Consider the following 21,064-nt stretch of genomic DNA (forward strand, 5'->3'; position numbering starts at 1 on the left):
TGGGCTGGAGCTGCCATACTGTTTCCCCTACACTGTACAGTTAGACAGTATAGATTATCGTGTGGCCAGACTCGCCCTCATGCAAAGGAAGTAGAGACAGTCACACGAGTACCAGGAAATACACTCCCCGTGCAAAGGAAGTAGAGACAGTCACACGAGTACCAGGAAATACACTCGCCCATGCATAGGAAGTAGATTCAGTCACATGAGTACCAGGAAATACACTCCCCCGTGCAAAGGAAGTAGAGACAGTCACACGAGTACCAGGAAATACACTCCCCCGTGCAAAGGAAGTAGAGACAGTCACACGAGTACCAGGAAATACACTCCTTCATGCAAAGGAAGTAGAGACAGTCACACGGGTACCAGGAAATACACTCCCTATGCAAAGGAAGTAGAGACAGTCACATGAGTACCAGGAAATACACTCCCCCGTGCAAAGGAAGTGGAGACAGTCACACGAGTACCAGGAAATACACTCCCCCGTGCAAAGAAAGTAGAGACCGTCACACGAGTACCAGGAAATACACTCCCCCGTGCAAAGGAAGTAGAGACAGTCACACGAGTACCAGGAAATACACTCCTTCATGCAAAGGAAGCAGAGACAGTCACCCGGGTACCAGGAAATACACTCCCTATGCAAAGGAAGTAGAGACAGTCACACGAGTACCAGGAAATACACTCCCCCGTGCAAAGGAAGTAGAGACAGTCACACGAGTAACAGGAAATACACTCCCCCGTGCAAGGGAAGTAGAGACAGTCACACGAGTACCAGGAAATACACTCCTTCATGCAAAGGAAGCAGAGACAGTCACACGGGTACCAGGAAATACACTCCCTATGCAAAGGAAGTAGAGACAGTCACACGAGTACCAGGAAATACACTCCCCCGTGCAAAGGAAGTAGAGACAGTCACACGAGTAACAGGAAATACACTCCCCCGTGCAAGGGAAGTAGAGACAGTCACACGAGTACCAGGAAATACACTCCTTCATGCAAAGGAAGTAGAGACAGTCACACGAGTACCAGGAAATACACTCGCCCGTGCAAAGGAAGTAGATTCAGTCACATGAGTACCAGGAAATTAACTCCCCCGTGCAAAGGAAGTAGAGACCGTCACACGAGTACCAGGAAATACACTCCCCCGTGCAAAGGAAGTAGTGAGAGTCACAAGAGTATCGTGAAACAAACTAGGGAAACAAATGTAGCTGTCTGAATCCAAGCATTCTCCGGGGGGCAACTTTACTTCCCCTTTATTTAGTGGTGCCTATTCCTGCCTGATCACTTAGTAACAGGCAGCGCGAGAGCAGAAAGCATTTTGGCAGTGGGAATGAGGTGAGTTGGATGATGGAGGTGCGTCTCGCAGGGATGGGGGGGTTCTATTAAATCCCATTGTTATATTTGGTGCACGAGGAAGACATTTGCAGTGACACAAGCGGAGCAGCTGCTCCCGAGATCTTGCCCCCGCGCCACTCTATCCCTCTCCAACATCTCTATTACAGCCAATTAATCAGCGCTATTTGTCTCTCTGCGATTAACAAGCCACCGACCAGAAAGAAGGAACAATGGCGATTGTCAATTCGCTTTCTGCGCCACCGAAGATCCCCGCACTGCCAAGCCGTCACCCCCTGAGACATGGGGGCGCACCTGCATAACAGGGCAGTCTTCTTTATACTGTATACAGGGAGGGAGAACTTGTCCTTTAATTCCTTAAAAAGGGAATTTAGAGGTGTAAACAATGGAGGGGCCAGTAAATCTCAGTACTGATACCATTTAAATCTGACACATGGAAAGCAGACACAGCAGGCAGACTTTCATGTGGGGGGTCACACAACAGGGGGTCGCAGGCCGCCAGTTTAAGGGAATCAATATGGCACCTCCCAACCCTATTGATTTAACTAGAAATATACAGAGGAATTCTGGGATTTAATTCAAAACCAAAACTGTCACATGTAGTGGGCAGTAATGGGTCCTGCACCGCCCTGACAACAGAGGATTATGGGAAACAAAGGCTGGAAGCAGAGGATTAAAGCTGAGAGTAATAAGAAGGCCTCCCGGGCAGGTGTCTGACACTTACCTGTAACTGCAGAGGAGCCAGTCCAGGTGTTGCTGCCGCGGCTGCTGCCATAGTAGTTGGAATGAGCTGTAGAGGGTAGGGGTCACCTAAGCGAGACAATGAGAGAAGCATCAGCACCTTTTATCTTCCCTCCACCTGCAAATTAAAGTGCCGCATTCAGTGAGTGCAAAGCCGCCTTTTGTGCTCCGAGCCGAGTCCTAATGAAAGGGAAGTATTGTGCCGCGCTTCACTAACACTCCGCACAATGGCGGCCCCCAGACCAGTGCCGATAAAAGGCAGCAGGCAATTAAGGTGGAAACCTCATCCCTTTATTTCTCCTTCCTTTGCACAATGTACTGGGCGAGTGCACTCACATGGGACGGCAGCACTTCGGCTATAGGGGCAGCTGGCCCGGATTTGTCTCATCTGTCAATTTGTGCAACAATCACCTCTCACTAACCACATTCCTATCCCCTAATTGTCAGGGATTGTTCTCTCCCCTACTCCTCCCCTGCTCCATTCTTCTGCCTTATAAATCCTGCACAGGTGTCATTCAGCCCTGTCTAGTCAAACAACATGGCAGCACCACCCATAGATTTATATTTATGTATCCACAATAAGCTATACCCTCATACTGTACTAACGCAATCAATATGGCACCTCCTCCTCCCATATGTATAAATACAAATATACAGAGAAGGAATGTTCTGGGCACACAATAAGCTATACCCTCATACTGTACTGTCTAAGGGAATCAATATGGCACCTCCTCCTCCCATATGTATAAATACAAATATACAGAGAAGGAATGTTCTGGGCACACAATAAGCTATACCCTCATACTGTACTGTCTAAGGGAATCAATATGGCACCTCCCTCCTCCCATATGTATAAATACAAATATACAGAGAAGGAATGTTCTGGGCACACAATAAACTATACCCTCATACTGTACTGTCTAAGGGAATCAATATGGCACCTCCCTCCTCCCATATGTATAAATACAAATATACAGAGAAGGAATGTTCTGGGCACACAATAAGCTATACCCTCATACTGTACTGTCTAAGGGAATCGATATGGCACCTCCTCCTCCCATATGTATAAATACAAATATACAGAGAAGGAATGTTCTGGGCACACAATAAGCTATACCCTCATACTGTACTGTCTAAGGGAATCAATATGGCATCTCCCTCCTCCCATATGTATAAATACAAATATACAGAGAAGGAATGTTCTGGGCACACAATAAGCTATACCCTCATACTGTACTGTCTAAGGGAATCAATATGGCACCTCCTCCTCCCATATGTATAAATACAAATATACAGAGAAGGAATGTTCTGGGCACACAATAAGCTATACTCTCATACTGTACTGTCTAAGGGAATCAATATGGCACCTTCTCCTCCCATATGTATAAATACAAATATACAGAGAAGGAATGTTCTGGGCACACAATAAGCTATACCCTCATACTGTACTGTCTAAGGGAATCAATATGGCACCTCCTCCTCCCATATGTATAAATACAAATATACAGAGAAGGAATGTTCTGGGCACACAATAAGCTATACCCTCATACTGTACTGTCTAAGGGAATCAATATGGCACCTCCTCCTCCCATATGTATAAATACAAATATACAGAGAAGGAATGTTCTGGGCACACAATAAGCTATACCCTCATATAGTAGTGCAGTGTATCCAGCTATAAGCAGAGCTCTATGCCCAGGGCTGGGTAAAGACTCGGGCTGTGTCCTTCATGACATTTCAGCAGTGGGCACTTGGGCTGTGGGATTAGATCTGCCTCTTTGGGTCTCATATCTCCCTATAGGAATGGTTAGACCCCAGGGAACAATGATTTCTGCTCAGCAAAATGCTCAGCACTCCCCGGGCCCAGCAACGCTCTGCACAGAGATAATTATATCATCATCTGATCAGCCGGCCAAGCAGGGACGCTCTGCTGATTCCTATTAATTGAGCAGAAAGAGATTAAATATTATGTCTTGTAACTAGAAATACAGACTGGAACTAATTAGCTCAACACAAAGGGACAACTCATAGGATCGACCCGAAACCCACCGGCAACAGTCTTCCATTATCAGGTTTATTGGATCAGAATGGCAAATCCTGTCACACCCACAATTGTTATCTTTATTTTCCATTTCCCTTGTACAGTATGAGGGTATAACTTACTGTGTGCCCAGAACATTCCTTCTCTGTATATTTGTATTTATACATATGGGAGGAGGAGGTGCCATATTGATTCCCTTAGACAGTACAGTATGAGGGTATAGCTTATTGTGTGCCCAGAACATTCCTTCTCTGTATATTTGTATTTATACATATGGGAGGAGGAGGTGCCATATTGATTCCCTTAGACAGTACAGTATGAGGGTATAGCTTATTGTGTGCCCAGAACATTCCTTCTCTGTATATTTGTATTTATACATATGGGAGGAGGGAGGTGCCATATTGATTCCCTTAGACAGTACAGTATGAGGGTATAGCTTATTGTGTGCCCAGAACATTCCTTCTCTGTATATTTGTATTTATACATATGGGAGGAGGAGGTGCCATATTGATTCCCTTAGACAGTACAGTATGAGGGTATAGCTTATTGTGTGCCCAGAACATTCCTTCTCTGTATATTTGTATTTATACATATGGGAGGAGGTGCCATATTGATTCCCTTAGACAGTACAGTATGAGGGTATAGCTTATTGTATGCCCAGAACATTCCTTCTCTGTATATTTGTATTTATACATATGGGAGGAGGGAGGTGCCATATTGATTCCCTTAGACAGTACAGTATGAGGGTATAGCTTATTGTGTGCCCAGAACATTCCTTCTCTGTATATTTGTATTTATACATATGGGAGGAGGGAGGTGCCATATTGATTCCCTTAGACAGTACAGTATGAGGGTATAGCTTATTGTGTGCCCAGAACATTCCTTCTCTGCATATTTGTATTTATACATATGGGAGGAGGAGGTGCCATATTGATTCCCTTAGACAGTACAGTATGAGACCATTTCAGGTGTATATATATATATATATATATATATATGGGTGGGTGCTGCCATATGCCTTGTTACTGTGCAGTATTATGAGTAAGGGTCTGTGTGTCAGGGAATGAAACAATAGAAAGGAGACGGGAGCCTCTCTCTCACTCACTTGGCTTAGTGTCAGGTCTGTATGAGGATTTAAGGAATTGACTAAACACCAGGCAGCTCTGACAACCTACAGACTGTTGGTTCCTCTCCCAAAATCTCTCAGACAAAGATCCCGGCAGACTCTCCGACACAAAACAGATTTTATTGTCGCTGCGTGAATCTGCCCCCGACCCTTTGGATCCCGTCTCCCTGGAAGCAAACGGCATAGATTTGGCGCAGGCTCGGGGCGCGACTGTCGTGTTTGTGTTATAAACAGTCTCCCATTCGCTGCCGCTGCTTCGAATAAACGCCACCAGATTGAGACCTCACACTGCTGCCTAATAGGGCTCTATTAAAGGGGAAGTGCAGCCAAACACTGAAACATACATACATACAATGCTCATCTCCAAGGCAGTTATTGGCACTTGCAACAATGTAGGAAAATCAAAGCCAGAAAAGAGAAAGGGATAAACACCCCCCCCCCCCTTATATCCACTTACTGCATCCCGGCTTGTAACTGAATCCGGGGGGGATTAGGAACCCTTGTTGCGCCGCAGCCGCTGCTGCAAACGTCCTCTGGTCTGGGGGGAAAACCGGAATCATTAGGGGCGGAAGTTGACCTTGAACCTGTTGGGGGGAAAAAAGAGAGAGAAGCTTGATCATTTACATATATCATATATTAACTAAATATGCCTCAATCTTAAAGGCGGGGGCTCTGGGACCACCACGGCAGATCCGCAGGTGCCCCTGACCCCTAAATTCTATGGAGTTTTACCCTCGTCTTCAGCCCTTTGAGTCTAATGTGGGATTATAGGATCCAAAAACCTGTCCTTCCTCCGGGTGTTACAACTATAATGAAACTTATAAGAAGTAGGGATGCACCGAATCCAGGATTCGGCCTTTTTCAGCAGGATTCGGATTCAGCCGAATCCTTCTGCCTTGCCGAACCAAATCCGAATTTGCATATGCAAATTAGGAACAGGGAGGGAAATCGTGTGACTTTTTTGTTAGAAATGAAGGAAGTCAATTTTTTTCCCTTTTCCACCTCTAGTTTGCATATGCAAATTAGGGTTCAGATTCGGTTTGGTATGTGGCCGAATCTTCTGCGAAGGATTCGGCCGAATCCAAAATACCGTATATACGCGAGTATAAACCAAATTTTTCAGCCCACAAAATATGCTGAAAAACTCTACCTCGTCTTACACTCGGGTCAAGCGCAAAAACGGTCGCCGGCGTCTAAGAATAGTCGCCGGCGTCCAAGAATGGTCGCCGGCATCCACAAACGAGACACCGACACATCCAATGGGAGCAGAAACCCTCAATTTTTTGACTGAAACTTACCAGAAGCTGCTGCATTTCTCACCCTAGGCTTATACTCGAGTCAATAAGCTTTGCCAGTTTTTTGGGTTAAATAAGGCACCTCGGCTTATACTCGAGTATATACGGTAGTGGATTCGGTGCATCCCTAATAAGAAGTAATAAGGGCTCAGAAATATCCATTTTTAGGGGGTCTTTTACTAAACTCCGAATGCAAAAATCACGAAAAATTCGTGTTTTTTTTTTTTTTATAAAATCGGACTTTTAAAAAAATCACAAGTTTTTCGGAATTTATTAAACCCAGAGGATGGGAAAAGTCTGAATCTGAAAATCCGGCATCTCAGACCTGTCGAGGTTGCATATAAGTCAACGGGAGAAGTCCCAATGATTCTTTTGATGTGCGCTGGGTTTTTGGCAATACTCTGAGTTTTCTGGTAAAAAATCCTGAAAAAATCGCGAAAATCTTTCGAGATTTTTTTCCCGCAAACAAAATTTTCGGGAAAGTGTATTAATAAATAAGCCCAAAAAAACCCGTGTGGATTTCGTCAGTTTTTTTCAGAAAACATTGGACTTTGATAAATAACCCCCCCTAAAGGTTATAGGGGGGTTTAGGAAGGGATCTCTTCCCCCCGTAACTCCCTGATATTAACACTGTACATACAAACTATGGCATAAGGGAACAGCTGGGCGCAATTGTTACAATCTTCATTCCGGCAAAGAGCCATAAAACTTATTATTATTTTATTATTAATTTTTTTTTTCGTTAAAGCCGCGGTTTCCAAGGATAAAAGTGAGTTTGCCAAGGGAAGAGTCGACAACAGGCCTCGCAAACACGAATAGAAAGACAGATGGTTCTGCTGAGAGCGGAGCTGCCAAATATGTAAAAAAAAAAAAAATGAAATAAATAAAAATAAAACGGATGATATTGAAGCCGACGGTTATGTCCTCGAGCCGCTGCCAGTGGGAAAGGGAAGAGAAAAGTGGGTGCAAAGCCCCGACCTTATCAGATATCGTTATACAACCAACCAATTAATATAATGCTTCCAGCTGTGGTCAAACTACAACTCCCTGTATCCCCCCGACACAGCAACATCTGTCTAATCTCATCTTCTTCTGCCTTTTGTCGCTGCGGAGAATGAGTAAAGGGCACATTGTCCCTCTGTGTGAATTGGTACAAAAGCTTTTCGCTGGCAGCGGAGACACAAAGTAACTGCACTTTTGTTCTCATGCAACAATGCAGCAGCCAGCGAACATGTCAATAGATAAATGCGCACAATGCACCCTTCTGTTGTATCAAGGGCAACTTCACGTTCCTACAGGTATCGCATTCACCCACTAAACTAACAAAGGGTGTACAGGAAACATATACCTTATTCATGAAAGCACTTGTTCATAAAAGGTATAGCGTATTGTGTGCCCAGAACATTCCTTCTCTGTATATTTGTATTTATACATATGGGAGGAGGAGGTGCCATATTGATTCCCTTAGACAGTACAGTATGAGGGTATAGCTTATTGTGTGCCCAGAACATTCCTTCTCTGTATATTTGTATTTATACATATGGGAGGAGGAGGAGGTGCCATATTGATTCCCTTAGACAGTACAGTATGAGGGTATAGCTTATTATGTGCCCAGAACATTCCTTCTCTGTATATTTGGATTTATACATATGGGAGGAGGAGGTGCCATATTGATTCCCTTAGACAGTACAGTATGAGGGTATAGCTTATTGTGTGCCCAGAACATTCCCTCTCTGTATATTTGTATTTATACATATGGGAGGAGGAGGTGCCATATTGATTCCCTTAGACAGTACAGTATGAGGGTATAGCTTATTGTGTGCCCAGAACATTCCTTCTCTGTATATTTGTATTTATACATATGGGAGGAGGAGGTGCCATATTGATTCCCTTAGACAGTACAGTATGAGGGTATAGCTTATTGTGTGCCCAGAACATTTTGGTGCAAATCTCTTTGAAACAACAAAAAGTAAAGGAGACTATGACATCATCAGGCTGAAACAATGATGCATTTCCTGTTTCCTTGACATGATTACTGACAGCTGGAATCAGATTAGGAATCAATGTAAGAGCCGGATTGGGAAAGGGATAAATGAAAAGGAATTCCCCTCCCCCCAATCAGTAGCAGAATTAAATCCCGGGATTGGTTTCTCATTATCAGACAATGGGAACTTTTTCCTCTGTGATTTCTTCTCAGTGAGTCTTGTGGTTTGGAGGAGACTTCAGGCCTGATGAGTGTTTGGCTGGAGAGAGACGCGAGTTCTCTAATCACACAATTATTGTGCTGGGAACAATTTCATTCAGCATTTTGTTCTCAACCACACAACAATTACACAACAATTTTGGTTAACCAGAGAAGCATGCGGCCCGGGAGAAACGGGAACTGTCTGCGCAGGAAAAGTCTATTGTTTGATACTAAAACGCCACTGCAGGCCAACAACTGGCCGCCATCTTGCCGCTCAACTGAGATCCGACGCAACTCCTGCGCCCGTTATACAAGAGAACTGATCTGACACCCCTAATTAACTGCACAGTAATAATCTGCACCCCAAATACTATTAATTAACTGCAGCCATTCACCTGTACCCCAAATACTTGTTCTAGGCACCCCGATTAACTGAGACAGTCTTACATACTTATACTGGACACCCCTAATTAACCACAGCCGACACATTAGTCATCTACTACTCCCAGTATTTGGAGTAGTAGATGACTAATGTGTCGGCTGTGGTTAATTAGGGGTGTCCAGTATAAGTATGTAAGCCTGTCTCAGTTAATCGGGGTGCCTAGAACAAGTATTTGGGGTACAGGTGAATGGCTGCAGTTAATTAATAGTATTTGGGGTGCAGATTATTACCCCCAATTAACAAAGGCAGGCTTACTCAGTCAACTGAATGAGCACCCTCAATAATTCTACTGGGCACCCCTAAGTAACTGTAGCAGCACATTAGTCATCTACACCCCAAATACTTGTACTGGGCACCCCTAAGTAACTGCAGCAGCACCTTAGTTATATACACCCCAAATACTTGTACTGGGCACCCCTATGTAACTGCAGCAGGCACCTTAGTTATCTACACCCCAAATACTTGTACTGGGCACCCCTAAGTAACTGCAGCAGCACATTAGTCATCTACACCCCAAATACTTTTACTGGGCACCCCTAAGTAACTGCAGCAGGCACCTTAGTTATCTACACCCCAATTACTTGTACTGGGCACCCCTAAGTAACTGCAGCAGACACCTTAGTTATCTGCACCTCAAATACTTGTACTGGGCACCCCTAAGTAACGGTAGCAGACACCTTAGTTATCTACACCCCAATTACTTGTACTGGGCACCCCTAAGTAACTGCAGCAGACACCTTAGTTATCTGCACCTCAAATACTTGTACTGGGCACCCCTAAGTAACTGCAGCAGGCACCTTAGTTATCTACACCCCAATTACTTGTACTGGGCACCCCTAAGTAACTGCAGCAGGCACCTTAGTTATCTGCACCTCAAATACTTGTACTGGGCACCCCTAAGTAACTGCAGCAGACACCTTAGTTATCTGCACCTCAAATACTTGTACTGGGCACCCCTAAGTAACTGCAGCAGCACCTTAGTTATATACACCCCAAATACTTGTACTGGGCACCCCTAAGTAACTGCAGCAGCACCTTAGTTATATACACCCCAAATACTTGTACTGGGCACCCCTATGTAACTGCAGCAGGCACCTTAGTTATCTACACCCCAAATACTTGTACTGGGCACCCCTAAGTAACTGCAGCAGCACCTTAGTCATCTGCTACCCCACATACTTGTAGTGGGCTCCCCAATTAACCACAGCAGGGATTTGTATGAGCTCCCCAAATACTTGTACTAGCCACCTTTTTAATTAACCACAGCAGGCACCCCAATTCCTTGTGGCTCTTTAACCCTTATGCAGAATGTACAGACATTTAAAGGCGCAGTGCCCTTATTGTAAAGCAATCAATGGGAATGAAAGGCTCGAGATCCGGGGAAGAAAACATCTGCTGTTCAGCGGCTTCACGTCTGGGATAAAACGAGGTTTGATGTGGCCTTTAAACAGCGGCTTCTCATCAGATCTGAAATACCTTTTTATTAGGGGGAGAAATTGCCCCCGGGGGCCAGCGAAAGTCTCTCTTTAGAAGCAAAAGGAAAAAAACAAGATGCGCCCGGATTGAAACTTTTAATGACTTTCCTTTAAAATAAAAAAAAGAAAAAAAAAGGTGTAAGTGTTGCAGCCAGCTGGCACTCTATCCTGAAAGGCGGCACAGCTTGAACTTAAAGCGACGGTACGTGGTGAAGAAGTGCCAGTAATTAGCATATGTAGTGCGAACAGGTTTGCTGGCACGAGCCGGTGAAAAAGTCCAAGGTAAAGTTATTATTAGTGAGTAATTAGCTGTGTGAAGTAAACGAGCGAAACAATAGCTGCCAGCGCTCGCAATATGTCCAACATCTGACGCTGGAGAAGCGCCGCTCACTATTGCTCTGCGAGCGACAAGCTCTTAATAACCGTATGTCGCAGTAATTAATTCTGACCCCTCGTCACTTAGGAACAATACTGGCTTTTTATTCATTTCTATTCCCGCCGCTGACTTGCGCAGCACTCCCCGTTATTAAAGAGACAGACGCGCTTAGCAGCGCCCAATTAACGGCAGGCGCAAAAAGCGAGACGGGATCTGCGTGCGGGGTAAATAGGAGTCCAAATGTATTCGCCGACTCCAAACGCTGACGGGGCTTATTTATCAAAAACCCAATTTTAGAGAGGTTCTTTTTTCTACTTCGAATGAACTCAGGCGTTTCCGTATTTATTAAAAAAAAATCTGAATGTAAAATACAATTGTGGGGGGAAAAAAACTGCAAATAAAGGTATAGGAACTGTTATCTAGGGGTTTCTGGATAATGGATCTTTATGTAATTTGGATCTTCATACCTTAAGTCTACTAGAAAATCATATAAACATGAAATAAAGCCAATAGGCTGGTTTTGCCTCCAATAAGGATTAATTATATCTTAGTTGGGATCAAGTACAGGTATGGGACCTGTTATCCAGAATGCTTAGGACCTGGGGCTTTCTAGATAACAGATCTTTCTGTAATTTGGATCTTCATGCCTTAAGTCTACTAGAAAATCATGGAAATATTAAATAAAGCCAATAAGCTGGTTTTGCTTCCAATAAGGATTAATTATATCTTAGTTGGGATCAAGTACAAGGTACAGGTATGGGACCTGTTATCCAGAATGCTCGGGACCTGGAGTTTTCCAGATACTAAATCTTTCTGTAATTTGGATCTTCAAAATTAGAAAATCATATAAACATGAAATAAAGCCAATAGGCTGGTTTTGCTTCCAATAAGGATTAATTATATCTTAGTTGAGATCCAAGTACAAGGTACAGGTATGGGACCTGTTATCCAGAATGCTCAGGGCCTGGGGTTTCTGGATAACAGATCCTTCCATAATTTGGATCTTCATACTTGAATCTACTAGAAAATCATATAAACATGAAATAAACCCAATAGGCTGGTTTTGCTTCTAATAAGGATTAATTATTTCTTAGTTGGGATCAAGTACAAGCTACTGTTTTATCGTTTTTTTTTTAAAAATTTGGATTATTTGGTTAAAATGGAGTCTATTTCAGTTCGGATAAAGGAAGGATAAAATAGATTGTAAGCTCTTCAGGGCAGGATCTTCATGGCAAAGTATTCGCATGTACCGCTGCTTGAGTTTCCCCCCCTTAAGGCAGAGACACACGCTGCTATTTCGTGAGATTTTTTCGCCCAGCGACAAATCGCTTCTTCTTCGGGCGACTAATCTCCCCGGACTGCCTTCCCGCCGGCTAGAATGTAAATCGGTGGAATGAGTTGCCGGAAGAAGAAGTGATTTTTCGCTGGGAGAAAAATCTCCCGAAATAGCAGCGTGTGTCTCTGCCCGAATATACAATACAATTGATTTAGTTTCCCTTTAAATGTGCCCAGCTGCCCTTCCCCCTACCCATTGCTCCTGCCCAAATTTCTGTATCACAAAAACTCAACTAAACTCACAAGAAATATCCAAAAGAAACTTTTTTCCCCCCTGGGAAGTGGGTTTTGGATCTGTTTCAGGCCCCTCTCTCCCCTCGCTCACAATAAATGTTTTCCTGATGTTTCAATGTTATAATTAGCGACTGTATCACATAATTACCAGCCCGACGCTCTTAATAAGTCACCGGGTTCAACCCAACCAGCGCGGAGACACATTTTATTTGCTATTTTATCTAAATACCCACCATTAGTCTCCCCCCACCAACACAGCGATATGGAACAGCCTGGCATGCCAGATATTGGGGGTCGGGGGGCACCTCCATTACTGTGATATTCCCATATAATCCACTGGTACGAGCACATTTATCAGGATATTCATTATATATAATGTACTGGATAAATAATGTACATCAATATGGCACCTCCTCCTCCCATATGTATAAATACAAATATACAGAGAAGGAATGTTCTGGGCACACAATAAGCTATACCCTCCTACTGTACTGTCTAAGGGAATCAATATGGCACCTCCTCCTCCCATATGTATAAATACAAATATACAGAGAAGGAATGTTCTGGGCACACAATAAGCTATACCTTCATACTGTACTGTCTAAGGGAATCAATATGGCACCTCCTTCCATATGTATAAATACAAATATACAGAGAAGGAATGTTCTGGGCACACAATAAGCTATACCCTCATACTGTACTGTCTAAGGGAATCAATATGGCACCTCCTCTCATATGTATAAATACAAATATACAGAGAAGGAATGTTCTGGGCACACAATAAGCTATACCCTCATACTGTACTGTCTAAGGGAATCAATATGGCACCTCCTCCCATATGTATAAATACAAATATACAGAGAAGGAATGTTCTGGGCACACAATAAGCTATACCCTCATACTGTACTGCCTAAGGGAATCAGTATGGCACCTCCCTCCTCCCATATGTATAAATACAAATATACAGAGAAGGAATGTTCTGGGCACACAATAAGCTATACCCTCATACTGTACTGTCTAAGGGAATCAATATGGCACCTCCTCCTCCCATATGTATAAATACAAATATACAGAGAAGGAATGTTCTGGGCACACAATAAGCTATACCCTCATACTGTACTGTCTAAGGGAATCAATATGGCACCTCCTCCTCCCATATGTATAAATACAAATATACAGAGAAGGAATGTTCTGGGCACACAATAAGCTATACCCTCATACTGTACTGTCTAAGGGAATCAATATGGCACCTCCTCCTCCCATATGTATAAATACAAATATACAGAGAAGGAATGTTCTGGGCACACAATAAGCTATACCCTCATACTGTACTGTCTAAGGGAATCAATATGGCACCTCCCTCCTCCCATATGTATAAATACAAATATACAGAGAAGGAATGTTCTGGGCACACAATAAGCTATACCCTCATACCATACTGTCTAAGGGAATCAATATGGCACCTCCTCCTCCCATATGTATAAATACAAATATACAGAGAAGGAATGTTCTGGGCACACAATAAGCTATACCCTCATACTGTACTGTCTAAGGGAATCAATATGGCACCTCCTCCTCCCATATGTATAAATACAAATATACAGAGAAGGAATGTTCTGGGCACACAATAAGCTATACCCTCATACTGTACTGTCTAAGGGAATCAATATGGCACCTCCTCCTCCCATATGTATAAATACAAATATACAGAGAAGGAATGTTCTGGGCACACAATAAGCTATACCCTCATACTGTACTGTCTAAGGGAATCAATATGGCACCTCCTCCTCCCATATGTATAAATACAAATATACAGAGAAGGAATGTTCTGATGATGGAGGACAAGGTATTGCTGATTAGGGAACATTGGGATCGGGGGGGGGGGGCTCTATACAATCAGTAGGTGTTTCATTAAGTGCAATTGTCAGCCATTTATAAAAAGTGTGGGGGGGGCATTTATAAAAAGAACTGTTAATTACATTTAACAAATCGTATTTCTTAGGGGAGAGAAGAGCGAAGAGCGTTGGCCAAGAGATAAACGTTTGGAAGGAACCACTGCATTTGTAAAGGGGAACTTCACCCCAAAAAATATCTTTGCCTAACGGAAAGGAGCGCGGAATTGAAGCGTCCGATGTGCTGTCTAGTTGCACTTCTGAGTGACGCTGATGCTGAGGATTGGGGGGAAGATTTTAGGAGACGTCCAGTTGGAACCTCTTCCGATAATTCCCGCCCCTCAAAGTCTTAATGACACTTGCCGTGACTTTTTGTCACAAAACAAGGAAGTAAAAAACGGTTTCCCCTTTCCCACCCCTAATTTGCAAATGCAAATTATGGTTCGGTATTCGGCCGAATCTTTCTCGGAAGACTCGGCCGAATCCAAAATAGTGGATTCGGTGCATCCCTACCCCTCGTATTGCGGCCCCCGTTCCCACCTTCACCCTGTATAAGAACCAGAAATCAGCATTCAATCCTATTGTGGCCATTGTGGTGAGTGCAAGCTTCACTGCCCAGTGCTCAGCCATTCAGGGGAAAACAATAGAAATGAGTAAATCTCAGCAATTTGTGGCCCTAACGTTCACTCATGGCGGGGCTCCTGATAGTAACAGGTATGTGGGGCCCCATGGGAAGTGAATAAGGGCCCGGCCTCGAGGCTATTGATCTCTTCTATATGGGAATGAACCCAGGGGCCAATTAAATTCCGTTATTCTCGTGCTTAGGGCCCGACGGGGTCCCGAGAAACAAATGGAAATGTTTGGGTTTGTGGCTTAGAATTAGGGATGCTCCGTATTCAGGATTCGGCCTTTTTCAGCAGGATTCGGAATCCTTTTGCCCGGCCGAAACCAAATCGTAATTTGCATATGCAAATTAGGATTCGGGCGAATCTTTGTTGAAGGATTTGGGGGTTTCGCCGAATCCAAAATAGTGCATCCCTACTTAGAATAGAATTTCCACTCCTTTTTCATCCTAAATATTCATTGTACACCTTATTGTTTGGGCGTAATGCCCCCCAGCCAGGGATTCTGGGTAATATCCCACCCTAATACCCCCTGTCTAGGACCCCTCAGAGCTGAATCCCCCTTAGAAGTGACAATGGCTCTGTGGCATCAACTGGAACAAGAAAAGGATAAAGTGTTTTGGGAAGAAGCTTTCGCAGTCACATGGGGGACCCCCGGCATTTCCCCCCACAATAGACTGTTCCATCAAGGAGCGAGGGGGTGGGTGTCCTTGTCTCGCCTCTCACTCGCATGAAAGAAACACCTGGTTTATCCCAAAGGAGAAAATCCCACGCACAATGGGGTTTAAGGAGCGACAGAAAATGCGAATGCCGGAGATAAAACCGCGGGTAAATGTGGGCGGGACTCGGGCGCCTTAAATAAATCATAAGAAAGGGCAGAGGGAGTGTTGCAGTCGCACACAGCAGTGACAACCGTGCCGCCCCCAATCTCAACCATCATCAGCTACTTTATTTCAGAAGTCATAACCAGCAGTGCAGAGAATGTAAATCCTGTGAGAATGAGGAAAGCACTTTGGCAGCTCCTTCCTATAAATAGAAATCTACAGAGAGGGAAATGGAATAATGTGATTTCACCCAAACAAGGAATCGTCTGCTTTAGGGCCAAGTTCTGGGAGCTGCTGGGAACACTGGGAATGTGATGCCGGACTGGAAATATTTGGGATGGTCTGTGCTGCTGCTTCCCAGTCACAAGGAGGAGAGAGCGATGGCCCAATGGGTCGGAGCTGGAAGGGTTACTGGGAGTTGAGACACATTCTCCCTCTCCTTTGTGTTCCCAGGGCTTTATCTGAGGCGCCGGAGGGTGGGCCCCATTCTGATAGGAGATCAGCTGCGAGGGCCTCTGTGAGAAACAATTGTTCCCAATCTCTGAGCCACCGGCAGCTTCTCTTGTTTGGGAAAAGGTTGCGGAGTCATGGGAAAGGGACAGAAGCCACCAGAACCTGCATTCCATTTGTCTGAGGGAAACAGAATGGCAGCTCCCAAGCACAGGAAGGAATGCTCTGGGCACACAAGAAGGAATGCTCTGGGCACACAGGAAGGAATGCTCTGGGCACACAAGAAGGAATGCTCTGGGCACACAGGAAGGAATGCTCTGGGCACACAGGAAGGAATGCTCTAGGCACACAGAAAGGAATGCGCTGAGTACACAGGAAGGAATGCTCTGGGCACACAGAAAGGAACGCTCTGGGCACACAGGAAGGAATGCTCTGGGCACACAGAAAGGAACGCTCTGGGCACACAGAAAGGAACACTCTGGGCACACAGGAAGGAATGCTCTGGGCACACAGAAAGGAATGCTCTGGGCACACAGGAAGGAATGCTCTGGGCACACAGAAAGGAATGCTCTGGGCACACAGAAAGGAATGCTCTGGGCACACAGAAAGGAATGCTCTGGGCACACAGGAATGAATGCTCTGGGCACACGGGAAGGAATGCTCTGGGCACACAGAAAGGAATGCTCTGGGCACACAGGAATGAATGCTCTGGGCACACGGGAAGGAATGCTCTGGGCACACAAAGGAATGCTCTGGGCACACAGAAAGGAATGCTCTGGGCACACAGAAAGGAATGCTCTGGGCACACAGGAATGAATGCTCTGGGCACACGGGAAGGAATGCTCTGGGCACACAGGACAGAATGCTCTGGGCACACAGAAAGGAATGCTCTGGGCACACAGAAAGGAATGCTCTGGGCACACAGGAAGGAATGCTCTGGGCACACAGGAAGGAATGCTCTGGGCACACAGGAAGGAATGCTCTGGGCACACAGGAAGGAATGCTCTGGGCACACAGAAAGGAATGCTCTGGGCACACAGAAAGGAATGCTCTGGGCACACAGGAAGGAATGCTCTGGGCACACATAAAGGAATGCTCTGGGCACACAGAAAGGAATGGTCTGGGCACACAGGAATGAATGCTCTGGGCACACGGGAAGGAATGCTCTGGGCACACATAAAGGAATGCTCTGGGCACACAAAAGGAATGCTCTGGGCACACAGGAATGAATGCTCTGGGCACACGGGAAGGAATGCTCTGGGCACACGGGAAGGAATGCTCTGGGCACACGGGAAGGAATGCTCTCAGTAGCAACACAACTCTCTTTAGAAGCTTTGTTAGTCCATTAAAGTATCAAGTTTATGGCACGGAACATGGAAACTGAAGGTCAATCTGTGACACATACCCCCAGCCTTTTACCCTCAACTTCTCCTTAAAATGGTTTACGTTAACTTTAAGTTTGTTATAGAATGCCTAATTCTAAGCAACCTTGCAATTGGTCTTAATTATTTATTTTATATACTTCTTGAATTATTTGCCGCCATCTTCGGGCTCTTTCCAGCTTTCAGATGGGGGTCACCGACCCCATCTATAAACAAATGTTCTATTAGGCTACACATGTATTGTTATTACTCATCTTTCTATTCGGGCCTCTCCTATTCTTATTTTAGTCTCTTTTTCAAATCAATACATGGTTGCTAGGGGAATTAGGACCCTAGCAACCAGATGCCTGAAATTGAAGAATAAAAAGCTAAAAAAGTCAAAAACCACAAATAATAAAAAAATGAAAACCAATTACAAATTGTCTCAGAATATCATTCTCTTAATTTAAAGGGGAACTACCCCTTTAAGGTTTAGTTACCGTTTAACCTCTACCTCTCTGTTCCTGGGCAGCTGGTGAGAAGATGTTGGTGGGACAGGACGGATATAAAATTCACCCCCCAAAGGAATCTCTGCTCCTCCGATAAGGAAAACCATAAAAAAACTTTTCTGCTTTGAAGTTTTATTGCCCGGGGGGGGGGGGCAGAGAATCATTAACCCCTGGTGTCGTTATTGGGGTAACTATAGGGGGCACGGGGCTTCCCCAATCCCTGACTGTACCCACACTTACACCCTGTAGAGAAAGTATATAATATTATATGACATCTTTGCAGCTGCTCTTGCTTTATTCTCATTCTGGGATATTTTGGTTATTATTTGCCCAAACTGAATTCAGGGTCTGGGTCAGGAACACAAGATTCTCAATATTTGCACAAAAACATATAGATCCCAATTCAGTTTCCTCCGGGTCATTTCAGTTCTGCCGAGAGAAACAGGGGGCGCTGCCCATTATCCAATTGTCTCCCAATTACTAAAGCCACGAGCCGCCGGCTACTGACGCACACGGACCCCTCACTAATGGCTCTGCCTCGCGCTCATTTTGTTTTTCTGACTTTTATTATTATTACTGACAAAAACATTCAGTCAAGCTCCGAGGGAGGGGATTTTAGGGCAATTGTGGCCCCTGTCTGGGAGGGGATTTTAGGGCAATTGTGGCCCCTGTCTGGGAGGGGATTTTAGGGCAATTGTGGCCCCTGTCTGGGAGGGGATTTTAGGGCAATTGTGGCCCCTGTCTGGGAGGGAATTTTAGGGCAAGTGTGGCCCCTGTCTGGGAGGGAATTTTAGGGCAACTGTGGCCCCTGTCTGCAAAGGAATTTTAGGGAAAGTGTGGCCCCTGTCTGGGAAGGAATTTTAGGGCAAGTGTGGCCCCTGTCTGGGAGGGAATTTTAGGGCAAGTGTGGCCCCTGTCTGGGAAGGAATTTTAGGGCAAGTGTGGCCCCTGTCTGGGAAGGAATTTTAGGGCAAGTGTGGCCCCTGTCTGGGAGGGAATTTAAGGGCAAGTGTGGCCCTTGTCTGCAAAGGAATTTTAGGGCAAGTGTGGCCCCTGTCTGGGAAGGAATTTTAGGGAAAGTGTGGCCCCTGTCTGGGAGGGAATTTTTAGGCAAGTGTGGCCCCTGTCTGGGAGGGAATTTTAGGGCAAGTGTGGCCCCTGTCTGGGAGGGAATTTTTAGGCAAGTGTGGCCCCTGTCTGGGAGGGAATTTAAGGGCAAGTGTGGCCCTTGTCTGCAAAGGAATTTTAGGGCAAGTGTGGCCCCTGTCTGGGAAGGAATTTTAGGGAAAGTGTGGCCCCTGTCTGGGAGGGAATTTTAGGGCAAGTGTGGCCCCTGTCTGGGAAGGAATTTTAGGGCAAGTGTGGCCCCTGTCTGGGAAGGAATTTTAGGGCAAGTGTGGCCCCTGTCTGGGAGGGAATTTAAGGGCAAGTGTGGCCCTTGTCTGCAAAGGAATTTTAGGGCAAGTGTGGCCCCTGTCTGGGAAGGAATTTTAGGGAAAGTGTGGCCCCTGTCTGGGAAGGAATTTTAGGGAAAGTGTGGCCCCTGTCTGGGAGGGAATTTAAGGGCATGTGTGGCCCCTGTCTGGGAGGGAATTTTAGGGCAAGTGTGGCCCCTGTCTGGGAGGGAATTTAAGGGCAAGTGTGGCCCCTGTCTAGGAGGGAATTTTAGGGCAAGTGTGGCCCCTGTCTGGGAGGGAATTTAAGGGCAAGTGTGGCCCCTGTCTAGGAGGGAATTTTAGGGCAAGTGTGGCCCCTGTCTGGGAGGGAATTTAAGGGCAAGTGTGGCCCTTGTCTGCAAAGGAATTTTAGGGCAAGTGTGGCCCCTGTCTGGGAAGGAATTTTAGGGAAAGTGTGGCCCCTGTCTGGGAGGGAATTTAAGGGCATGTGTGGCCCCTGTCTGGGAGGGAATTTTAGGGAAAGTGTGGCCCCTGTCTAGGAGGGAATTTTAGGGCAAGTGTGGCCCCTGTCTGGGAGGGAATTTAAGGGCAAGTGTGGCCCCTGTCTAGGAGGGAATTTAAGGGAAAGTGTGGCCCCTGTCTAGGAGGGAATTTTAGGGCAAGTGTGGCCCCTGTCTGGGAGGGAATTTAAGGGCAAGTGTGGCCCCTGTCTAGGAGGGAATTTTAGGGCAAGTGTGGCCCCTGTCTGGGAGGGAATTTAAGGGCAAGTGTGGCCCCTGTCTGGGAGGGAATTTTAGGGAAAGTGTGGCCCCTGTCTGGGAGGGAATTTTAGGGCAAGTGTGGCCCCTGTCTAGGAGGGAATTTTAGGGCAAGTGTGGCCCCTGTCTGGGAGGGAATTTAAGGGCAAGTGTGGCCCTTGTCTGCAAAGGAATTTTAGGGCAAGTGTGGCCCCTGTCTGGGAAGGAATTTTAGGGAAAGTGTGGCCCCTGTCTGGGAGGGAATTTAAGGGCATGTGTGGCCCCTGTCTGGGAGGGAATTTTAGGGCAAGTGTGGCCCCTGTCTAGGAGGGAATTTTAGGGCAAGTGTGGCCCCTGTCTAGGAGGGAGTTTAAGGACAATAGTGGCCCCTGTCTAGGAGGGAATTTAAGGGCACGTGTGGCCCTTGTCTGGGAGGGAATTTTAGGGAAAGTGTTGGCTCCTGTCTGGGAGGGAATTTTAGGGCAAGTGTGGCCCCTGTCTGCAAAGGAATTGTAGGGCAAGTGTGGCCCTTGTCTGGAACACTGTTCAGGCCCCCCATGTGAGAATGGTTATGCCCCCTGGCTTGGGACACAAAAGCTGACAGCCAGTGACCTGCAGAGATTGGATTTCTCTGTCCTTCTATAAATATCACTTTCCTTCTCTATTAC

The 21,064-nt window shown here is 45.5% G+C and overlaps 1 protein-coding gene across 5 annotated transcripts in view; it reads right to left on the reverse strand.

Annotated features, from left to right (window-relative positions):
* sox5.L (SRY-box 5 L homeolog) overlaps window positions 1-21,064 on the reverse strand; it is a 134,111-nt gene that overhangs the window by 22,194 nt on the left and 90,853 nt on the right. For all 5 annotated transcript variants that reach the window (XM_041585795.1, XM_018251831.2, XM_018251830.2 and 2 more), the window contains 2 exons: window positions 5,719-5,845; window positions 2,078-2,163 (listed from right to left, as the gene is read on the reverse strand). In XM_041585795.1, coding sequence (XP_041441729.1) covers window positions 2,078-2,163; window positions 5,719-5,845 — 213 coding nt within the window. The remainder of the gene's footprint in view (window positions 1-2,077; window positions 2,164-5,718; window positions 5,846-21,064) is intronic.

Source organism: Xenopus laevis, chromosome 3L (assembly GCF_017654675.1).
Source record: "Xenopus laevis strain J_2021 chromosome 3L, Xenopus_laevis_v10.1, whole genome shotgun sequence".
In the NCBI taxonomy this organism is placed as follows: Eukaryota; Metazoa; Chordata; class Amphibia; order Anura; family Pipidae; genus Xenopus; species Xenopus laevis.